Source organism: Anneissia japonica, unplaced genomic scaffold (assembly GCF_011630105.1).
Source record: "Anneissia japonica isolate Jap-2015-1 unplaced genomic scaffold, ASM1163010v1 scaffold108273_len470852_cov203, whole genome shotgun sequence".
In the NCBI taxonomy this organism is placed as follows: Eukaryota; Metazoa; Echinodermata; class Crinoidea; order Comatulida; family Comatulidae; genus Anneissia; species Anneissia japonica.
Genome location: NW_022686840.1, coordinates 446,793 through 458,032, shown reverse-complemented (window position 1 = coordinate 458,032; position 11,240 = coordinate 446,793). Strand labels below are relative to the sequence as shown.

Genomic DNA, 11,240 nt, shown 5'->3' with positions numbered 1-11,240 from the left:
CTCATTGGTTAAATAAAGTCGGGTAGTGACCCGAATGAATGAATGAATGAATGACTTAAAAATAAAAATGTTTTTTTTTTTCAATAATACAATACATTATATACATACAGTAATTACTAAATGCGGATACTCAACTAATTACTTACAATTCATTCAATTATTAATTTGAACAACTACAAAAATATTATTTAAAACAATTCATTTAAAATTACATTCAATATTAATAACATTCATTCAATGAAAAATTCAACAATATACAATTGATAAGAAATTCATTAGACGATAAAGCGAAATATATTCTATTCAATTAACAATTAAATAACATTAATTAATTTTAATTGATTATTTATATTTCATTCAATTTTTATAAATTCAACTTCAAAAATATAATTAATTTGCATTTCCTAAACAAATTTACAAACCGTTCAATAATCAATTACAAAAATATACTGCAAAGATCAATTATGCTACTTCAAAAATAAAATGTAACTTCTAGACGATGCTTCGCTATGAGGCAGGCTTTCTTTAACGACACGTTGGTGATAGTGATTTGATATCAAAGCTGAGTGTTCATTGGTTCATGTCATATACATATTTGATGATGTGACTTACCAATGTGTTTTCTGACAAGAAAACCTTTCAGAGTCTAAAATCGAAGAGTTGTTTTCGTCGGGAATCGGATTTTCTAGGAATAAATGGTCAATTAAGATGATACAAACAATAATAATTATTACTATATGGGGTAAATCCTTTGTCTTTCAATTGTGGGTAGGTTACAAGCACTTTATGAGTTACAATATGGTGGGTACGGGGTCACTATTATTAAGCATAAGTAAGTCGCATGGAAATAATAAATTTTTGTTTTGTGTTTATAAATAAATGTATATTCCAAGTAAGACAGTTGATTTCAAAACACACTGTAGGGGCAGCAATCTCAGTTATGCTTACACATTAGCATGCAACATTATATTTGAACAATACCATCATAAACATCCGCTATCTTAATTATCGATTGACTTATAATCAAACAGCCCCCTTCATCTATAACTTTGTATTGAGCTGTCAACTTGTGACTCACTCTTATAGTTTTCCGGACAGTAAACCCTTCAGTACAATCATTTTAAACACTAAAGCGCAATAAATAAATTAATATTTTATCAAATCATTCCTTATTTCGAATTAAATTTGGAAAAAACCCTGTAGATGAAAGCGCATTGCTACTTAGTGAGTTTTGATGAAATGTACTACATCAATTACATTAAATACAATAAGAAGACCTAAAATGGATAAGAACGAACTGTACCATACAACTATTGTACATACTTTAAAGAAGAATAGTGTTGACTTTACTGTCATTTGTAAGCCTATCATTGTGTATTAAGTTTTGTTATCAATCCTTATTAGTAAAAGTGGATCATAATAGATTAACCGTTTTTAAGTGGGTTACTATGGACCTTCCCGGAGTGTCAATCAAACTTAACAACTGACCAATCAAAATAGGCCAGGAATAAGCGCGTGTTGTCGTTTACATACAGTTACTCTATTTTTTTTGTGGGATTTTGGCAACAATATCCAAGGGGCGAGGCTTAGCAGAAATGTACAGCATGGGTCACTAATAAAGCACTGGGTTTGTATTAGAAGTTTTATGGTATTTCTGGTTCTCTATTTTTCGGCTTGACATTAGTATAAGCTACTGTTCTCTTATCCAGCTGGGTGTTATTATTTGCTGTTCCTTTATGCGGCTTTATATTACTATTAACATAATCTGCCAATTCTTCAGTTTTGTGTTGTAGTTCTTCATATGTATGCTTAATATTTTCACCATGACCATCTGCCACATATCCCATATAAGTCTGCGAAGTCTGTGTGGGTATCTGAAAACACAGTGAAAAAGTGGCATTAAAGTTTACCTAATTGAGATTTTTTAAAAATTTAAAAATGCTTATATACCGGATGGTTTTGATCTATGTGTTTTATTATTATTATCATATTAAATAGAAATATTTTATTATCTAACCAACCCGTTTAATCCTGTTATAGCCGACCGATGCAGCAAGTACTCAAAATACGCCAACAATGATACCTACAAAGAAAATTCCAGTGGTCAGACCTCGATATCCGGAACTACCTGGATATCCGGAACTGCCTGGTGTCAAACTTGGGTATCCTGGATCTGAAAAATATAACAGAACATCATAACACATCTGAGAGCAGCACATCATTTTGGTGGCAGGGTTGTTTTCGCCTTTGCTACTCCATGGCATTGTCTTGAATATTTAATTAGTTTCGTCAAGTATTTGTTGTCTATTTAGTTGCAATGCACCTAACAATTGTTTTTATTTTTTTTTTCTTTCTGTGTTGCCAAAATGAACAGACTGAAAATGGGTGTGGTATGTTATAATTTGCAATCGCACACTGTAAACGCAAACACAACCGCAGCATATCAATAACAATGACGATGTCCAAGACAACAATAGCGATAATTATAATGATAATGATAATGAGTATTGTAAAATAGAGATATTAGGTTCTCGTATCTTACCAATCGCCGATTACAGAGTTGCCTTTTCAAATAGTTTGAAACATGGGTGTTCTCTATTTACTGTAATATATTCAATTCAATTCAATTCAATTAACATTTATTCAATTAATTAATAAATACATCAAGTGATAAATAAAGTTATACATTTACAAAAACACTATAACTATTCTTATTATTAACACTCTTCCTTTTAGCATTCTAATATACCGGTACATGATTTTTTTTTCACTCTTCCTATCATTATTTATAATATTATTCATATTAATATTGTTGATTTTTTTTAGGGTAATTTGTAGAAGAAAGCAACTGTTTGCAGAAAGCAGTTTTGAAGATATAACAACTTATCTTTTTACTCATAATTTGTATATTTTATCTAATTTGCATACTTACGAAGTATTTGGTTGAGGTCATAAATAAGCCAATACATCAATGCGAACTTAATATTAATATTATTATTTTGATCGATTTCAGCAAAAAAAAAAAGATTTGCATATCAGGCTAAAAATTGACGAGCAGAAAAATGAAAAACAAATCTCACATGATACAGTTACTCGAAAGTAACAGGTTTCAGAATTTCCAGCCTTATCATTAGCAGTGTACGTCACATTAATAAAAGCACTTAAATCACCATCCGGTATTGCTATCACTTGACCAGGAAAATGCGAGCTATTTACGGTGGGATAACAAACAGAATCATCATTCCACGTTGGAGGCATCCAACTCACCGAGGCTGATCGAGTTGTCGATGACAACAGTAGGTGCATGTCTTCCGGACAAGATGATCCATATGATGGCGGCGTTTTATCTTGATCTGAAAAAGGTAATTGATGGTTGGTATCGATTCCAGTCTTCTCCCCATGGATAAGAATTTTTTTCATATTGTTAGTTTCATAATTAAAGTATTGTAAAGTTTTCCTTTATTTCATTTATTATGTCATAGCAAGTAAGTAAAACAAACAGACCAATAAAACAGATTTAAAAAAAAAACACTTCGCAGTTATTCTATGATTCCATACCTCCGCCCTGTGTCTGAATACCGTACTGAACTATACACAGGCCGTGTATGATGGCCGATTCTATTATTTTCTTTACGCTCAAAGGTAAAACAAATTGAATTTCCGTGACCTTAATCTTGTCCTTTGATTTTTTTCTTCCCAAAATGTAATCATCTCTATGATTTACATTATTCTTAAATGTTGATTATTCATTCTTTATTTTTTACGTAAATGCTAACTTCATAGGTAATATTCGCTGCCATGTTGCAGGATTGCCCAAAAGTAGAAAATAAATCTATTGTCGATAAAAAATCCCCTTCAACGCGAGGTGCTTCATAAATTAGACCATCAATTACACTTGAAAAAACACATCTTTACAGCAGTGTCTTTCTGGCATTTCACAATAAAATTAAAGGTACGTGTAATTTTGCTCTCGTGTTATTTTTGTATGTTTTGTTCCACTATTTCTTCTGTACATTTTTTATAATGTACACTATAATCATTAATGTAATAATAATGTATAATACTTTCTTTAAAAAGGTCATATCGAGACAATTAAGTGCTTTTGCACTTTCAGATTTTTTTCTCTCACTATATGATTATTATATAATGTATTATGTATCGTACCGTATTAGTTGGAAATATCTGGAGAAGCACACCCTACCGGTGACAGCGTTCTTATGCTTTTGCTTCAGATTTTGTACTGTTATTTGTTGCCGAAATGAATAAAACACCAAAAAAATAAAATATGTCAAATTGGATGATGGCTTCAGATCTAAGAAAATTATCGAAAGCATTTTTCTAAAAATTTGAGCAAGATAATAGGTTCACATACATTTTTCGCACACGTACAGACGTTTTTCATCGCATCGGAAGTCATTCCATTTGCCTGAACTATAATAGTATTCAATACAATTCTCTGAACAATTTACATTGTTTGGTTCTTCACTTGCGAAATCTATGAGGTAAAAGACAGTAAACGTTAGAGCAAACACAATTTATGGTTGTCTGAATGGATGCAGATGACTTATGACTGTACTATTATTATTTTGTTGATTATAGCTAGTTAAGCGTAACTGGTTATATTTTACAACAATTAAAATATGGGTGGATAGTAATATATTATAGTATTATATATATATACATATAAACATAATTATGTATATCATACAAGAAATACATAATAGTGTATATAAACAAATATTTGACAAACAAAAATGTGTTTAAAACACAATGGATAAATAATAACACAGTGCTCAAATAGCATGATGTTAGTTATAATCATATCAAACAGCCCCTTCAGCTGTATAAAAAAGTGTGCCTGGCGGGATTCGAGTCTGCAATCTCTCACTATCAAGGCAAGTGTTTTTTGTGTACGATGCTACGAAGCAAACCTAATTTTTCACAGCTACAACGTAAGCTTTTCTAGCGAATTCAGCTCCACTATGTGTGACAGTTTCATTCAGTTGTATGAAAGACAGTGGATAGGGTTAAGTCTGCACGTATACCCTATAGGTCTCCATGGTCTAATAGTAATATTTTTTGCAATATATTTTGTGTTTCTGGAGTGTTACAATGTACCTGAATATTGAAATGTTTTCACAGAATAGGCCTATATGAAAAATGTTCAACTTTTTAAGAGAAAGGTACAGTAATTCAAATGGTTAAATGTCAAATTAAATTAAACATATAGTTAAGTATCTGATAGGCTAACTGGCAAATATCCTTACGTGAAAAATTGCTGCATTCATCACTATCAACCCATATAAAGTGGTTTTCCTTCTTCATATCTGTCAGGCCTAGCCAAAAATTACTCTTCAATTTGTTACACAGGAATTCGTTCTCTTCTTGATTTCTCACAATGACAAGGTTCGAATTCATACTAAGACATTCAGTGTGGGCGTCTTCCCAATTGGCTTTACTGGTTTCAACAAATTTATAACAACTGCTGTCAAACGATTCCCATCCTTTTTCACACGAACACACTACTAAAATTTGAGCATAAAATACAAGTATCTACGGAGCCCCTAAAGGGACATGGTTAGAATAGATAATGAACTACTTCGAAATAATATTTCGTTCACCCGAAATAATATTTCGAGGGAACATTTCGTTCCCTCAAAATATTATTTCGTTCTATCGAAATATTTCGTTCCCGCGGAATAACAGTTCGTTTCTTCAAAATAATATTTCGTCCAAAAATATCTGATAAGCTTGCTTGTAAAACATCAGAAAAGGATTTAATTACGGTAATGCCATCAGGAAATAGTTGAGGTATACGGAGGACTATTGTTGTTATTTAAATTTTTATTTCCAACTTCTTCCGTTTACAATTTAGTTGTTTAGAGACTGACCTATGGCAGAAGGTAATACGGTAAAAACTGCCATGGCAAAAATGGCCCCAATAATAATTCGGGGCCATTGTTTTCCAGGGCCACTTTTACCTACATTTTCTTTTGATTTTCTAATAAGGAAGGTTTATTCCGAATTACCTTTACGACTATTCGACTCAACTGTATTTATCTATGAACAGCTGAAGCTTGAATCAAATATTTACATAGAAATACATTAAATTTTACAATTACAATTTTCATATTATTTTTTATTAAGTAGCAGATGATAAGAAAATTCATAGAGGTGTCTGGTCTTGCGACAATCGTTCCTCTTCTTTAAAGCCAGTTTCGGAGGAACTTTTTTTTTATATGTTGTAAAACTAATTTTTCTAAGACACACAAAGTACATTTAACGAAAAACTCGGAAGCGGTTAATGAGATACAGATTTTTGAATATTTAAAAACTGGGGGAAAGGGGCGTAACCATCATTTTCTCCAGCTACATATCAATTTCTTTCACTGGAACCTGGCTTTAACGTTCAAAATGTAGTAATTACTGCCAACATGTTTAAAGTTTTAACCATCTACATCTCACATACATGAGCATTTTTAATTCCAAAATACCTAATGAGTGAAATAATTTCGATTTTCAGCGGAGGAATAATAATAATCTTTTACAACATAATAATAATAATAATAATAATAATAATAATAATAATAATAATAATAATAATAATAATAATAATAATAATAATAATATGTCGCTCTTATATAGCGCTTCATGCACAATGCCTCTAAGCGCTTCACATTACTACCCCGGTCATTGGATCAAACACATATGGAACACATACTCAGCTCCCTGGGGAGAATTCCTTAATATTGCAGCTAGTAATCAGCGCAGTTGTGTTCGGACCTACCAGGTACCCACTTGTACTCCTGGGTGGAGAAAGGCAACCGTTGTAGATAAAGTGCCTTGCCCAAGGACACAAGCGATTTGCATAACGAGAGTTCCGAACCCCCGACCTCGAGGTTGGGAGTCCAAGCCACAACCGATGCGCCAACCGCTTCCACCATGGATGAATCAAAAGCAAATAATTACCTGTATCTAGCTTGATTATACAGCAAATAAACAATATGACTTGTGCCCTGAATGTCTGCATACTGACAAGATTGCCAATTATTAAGTAATTGCGTTGCTACACTATAGTACCGCATCAGTGAAAGGAAATAAATGGATATACTGCAAAATGTACTTTGTTTCCGTTTCTAACACATGATGTTGACCATTCCACTGATTATTATCATTAGAGCAGAATCGATGCGATCTTTATTTTAAGATTCATTCGTGCTCATCTGATCAAATCCATATTTGGAGATAATCCCCCCCCCCCAAAAAAAATATAGATCAGTCACGAGAAAATTTTGACTTGTACCACTTCATTCAAGGAAGTGTTTTGAGTCAGATGATTGGTAGGTAAGGAACAATAATAGTTGTAAGTAAAGTTCTGCTAAATTTGAGAGTCAATTGATGTTCAAGGACTTGCACCCTTTTGAAAAATTCTCGAATATGAAACTTGATGCATTGTATCGCCGATTATTGTTGAAATCATATAACATAAGCAACCTAATCGGTTACGCCTATGTAATTTTGAAATGACATTGCGGTCGTAAAATGGGAGAACCAATCCCCTTAAAAATATGTGGGGGGGGGGATGTCTCCCATGATCTGCGCCCATTTCCATTGGTTACGTATTTTGTATTTCATTTTCAAAAATTCTCCCAGCGTAATAGTGTCCAGAAGGGTCTGTAGGCAGGGTCATCGGATCCTTCGTTACTACACCACTGTTTAATGGGAAAAACATGAAATTCTCGACGTTGTCGTGCCTATAATCAAGATTGGAAAGATAAACTGATGTATCGTTAGAAGCATACATTACACTGATGTTATCGTTACATTACAAAGTATAACGACAAAAGTGAAAGCGTTGTGTATGAAAACTTACAGCAGTGGAGAAAATTGAACGTAACTCGTGCCTCAAATAAAGTCCATTTTTTCCCTCCAAATTTCACTTTCAGTTGTTGGATAATAAGCAAATTTTAAGGTAAATACACACACACGCTCCCACACACATACACTCTGTATATACACATAATAATAATAAATATAAGCCTATATAATAATATATAAATATATGTGTATTATAAAAACAGTATATTTAATATATATTCAAATATATATTCATATATATATATACATATATATATTCATATACATATATATTCTATATTCATATATATATATATATATATATATATATATATTCATATATTGCGCAATGTTTGCATTGGTTGTTGGTAATCGATTTGCATAGCAATTGGCTGAAGAAGGAAAGTAGAAGTGGATACACAAATTTAAAAAAAATCAGTAATAGATAACATAGGCCTAGCAATAACATTGACTGTTCGACTTTCATACAATTATTCTTTACGTTGTCGATAACGACAATTATATTTGATCAATGACTTCGATCGTGACCAGCTATTAAATTGTAGATCTGATTTTGGCATGTATCTATTTTATACATTGAAATCAATATCGGTAGTCTATGCGTTGGTCAGACTTGTACTCTTTGTCGAAATGACTTCTGCTTAAGTGTTCGTGCACAAACTGTCAAACAAAAACAACGTAATGATAAATACATTATGTAGCGAGCAGGCTTTTAATTTATAAACGGTAAAAGATACCAAGATTGTAATAAGTAATTTCGTAGTCTGTACTGCGCATGCCCGTATTCAAGGTCAATTGACATAAACCTATGTTGTGTTTACGTCGATTGACCTTGATATGCGCATGCTCAGTTCAGAAGATATTCCTCCATTTAACTATGTACTGTATATATTTCATTTTAAAATTCAGAATGTAAGCTTCTTACCAATTGTTCATCGCCTGTCGCTATGTACGGCCGATGAAAGTCAGTAGGCATCGTTTTGTTGTATTCACCAACCTTTTGATAAGAAACAAAAGTACACTTAATATTATACGATAGTTCTGTCTGAATAAGCTGAAATAATGATGCCAAAAATAATAACGTCAAATGATGATTGGAAGTAAGGGTGGGGATGTCGATAATAATTATGGTGACGATGGAAACAATAAGCATGATATAAAAAGTGTGAAATGATGATACAAAAAAGTACGATAACTATGATGACGAGGGAAACAATGAACATGATACAAAAAAGTGTGAAATGATGATGATGATGATGATGATGATGATGATGATGAGGATGATGATGATGATGATTAATGACGACAATACTGATAGTAATTATGGTGAAAAGATAATAAAGGTAATGGTGAAGTTGAAGAAAACAAATATGGAAATAATATTGTCAACGATGATAAGACATATAGTTTTAAAAACTGGTATTAATAATAATAATAATAATAATAATAATAATAATAATAATAATAATAATAATAATAATAATAATAATAATAATTTATTACTTACAGCTGGTGAGGTCAGCATCATACCCCTGTGGTACCGGGCAAGCCTATCAGAATGAGATGAGCTGGAAACACTATCACTATTTAGATAACCAAACCTATACGGTATTTGTCGAGGATCTTTAAAATGAAAACATTTTCTCAAATGTATTCTCTGCTTGTACTTCAACCACAAAACGGTGAGAATGAAACAGACTATCAGAAGAACAACGATTCCAACAGGCAGTCCGATAACCATATACATCATTGCATCTGAAAATTTTAGAAGAGTCAACATATAAATATAAGATCACTTTTCGTATTTACTATTGTTAATTGTTTTAATCCCGAATGTTTTATTGTACTGTTAACAAATATTATTTTAAGAATGTGTCTGTGATTTTATATTGTACTTATGTACCCTGTTAATGGCGTTCACGCTGTTGGGTAAAATGAAATAAAAAATAAATAAAAAATACATTATATTGGGCGGATCCAAGAGTGTCAACGACGTCATGCCGCCCCAGCAACCACTAAATGAGTATAACATTCGCAAACGTTGAGAACATTGTGAACGTTGTGGCGAGGTTATGTCTGAAAATAATATTGCACGTTTAAAGATGGAGAGAAGGAATTAAAACATTAAGACCTACTGTATTTTTCTTGGTCTTGGCATGTGTCACCGTTATATTGAGAGGTACATGTACATACGGGTGGCTGAACACTATTATCACAAGTTTTACCATTTTCACAAAAACCAGAAGCACAAAATTCCACTGAAAGAAATGTAACTACACGTTATTAAACACAAAACCTTTATATAGCACTATTCTAACAATAATAATATGTAAACCAATTAATTAATTTTGTAATGTGTACATAATACCATAATATAATTATTCCTGTTATTCTTAAGTTTTTTATTTAATATAATGTAATATTAATATATACATAATAGTTTAAACATTATTATTTGAATAAACGATTTTTTTAATAATTTCATATTTCTTTTCTGCTAACTTAACAAATGGGGTCTGCAATGGTACTGATTTCTATTCTAACAATGTTTGGCGATTTCCTCTCTGAATTTTTATTTGATCTTTGAGCGCAACAAAAGCAAATCAACTGTGTTAGGCCTAATATGTGAAAGAATGTATAATCTTCTGCAATGCCTTAGGGTTGACTACTAGCAGACCTTGATATTAACTGTATACACTATAGCTCTCTAGATTCCTTCTTTCCTAAGTAAACATGACATACCATAAGGCCAACTCAGACAGCGTCGTACGACGCAGCCCGACGCGATTTTTTGTCGCGTCGGGTCTGTGTGAGTTAAACGCAGACGCGATGTCTTGCGTCGGGGGCAGTCGAGTCGTAGAATATTAAACATGTTTAATATTTCTCACGATGGTTTAGGACTGTCTTCGACGATAAATCGCGTCGGGTTGCGTCATATGACGCTGTATGAGTCGGCCTTTATGTAACGTATTTTTAAACAATTCTCACTTTTTATCACAATTACCGATGCAGTGTCAATAGTAAATTCAGTCCCAGGTAAAATGCCCGAATCAGTTGAATCTTTTAGAATCATTTGTAGTTCATCGGCGTAGGTAGCGCCTTGTGAAAATTCGAGTTGTAAGTTAACGATAATACTGCCAGATTCAAAACTCGAAACTGAACATAAAAGATCGTCACTTGATATATCGCTTCTATCAACGTATACAGATGTCACCTGAAATAAAAATAATAAAGTGTATAATGTATTAAGGAATATGTTTCGGCAACGCCTATAGCTTGGACTCTCAACTTAAAAGTTTGGTACGAAACCTTGTGTAAAGTAAATCGTTTTCATTCGGTGCAACGACTTATCCCTTCACAAA

General features: G+C 32.4%; 2 protein-coding genes across 2 annotated transcripts in view; both read right to left on the bottom strand.

Moving 5' to 3' along the window:
• Nucleotides 1-401: 401 nt before the first annotated feature.
• On the bottom strand, nt 402-7,344 carry LOC117117785 (lectin BRA-3-like). The gene is made up of 6 exons (XM_033262244.1): nt 6,970-7,344; nt 5,268-5,522; nt 4,373-4,495; nt 3,081-3,353; nt 2,022-2,173; nt 402-1,874 (listed from the first exon to the last, which is right to left on the bottom strand). The coding sequence occupies exons 1-5, from the start codon at nt 7,028-7,030 to the stop codon at nt 2,061-2,063; spliced, it is 825 nt and encodes a 274-aa protein (XP_033118135.1). The 5' UTR covers nt 7,031-7,344; the 3' UTR covers nt 402-1,874; nt 2,022-2,060.
• An 85-nt stretch (nt 7,345-7,429) lies between these two features.
• LOC117117824 (probable chitinase 10) overlaps nt 7,430-11,240 on the bottom strand; it is a 28,479-nt gene continuing 24,668 nt past the window's right edge. The window contains exons 40-42 of the mRNA XM_033262295.1: nt 9,386-9,633; nt 8,804-8,875; nt 7,430-7,754 (exon numbers count right to left, since the gene is read on the bottom strand). Coding sequence (XP_033118186.1) covers nt 7,638-7,754; nt 8,804-8,875; nt 9,386-9,633 — 437 coding nt within the window. The 3' untranslated portion in view covers nt 7,430-7,637. The remainder of the gene's footprint in view (nt 7,755-8,803; nt 8,876-9,385; nt 9,634-11,240) is intronic.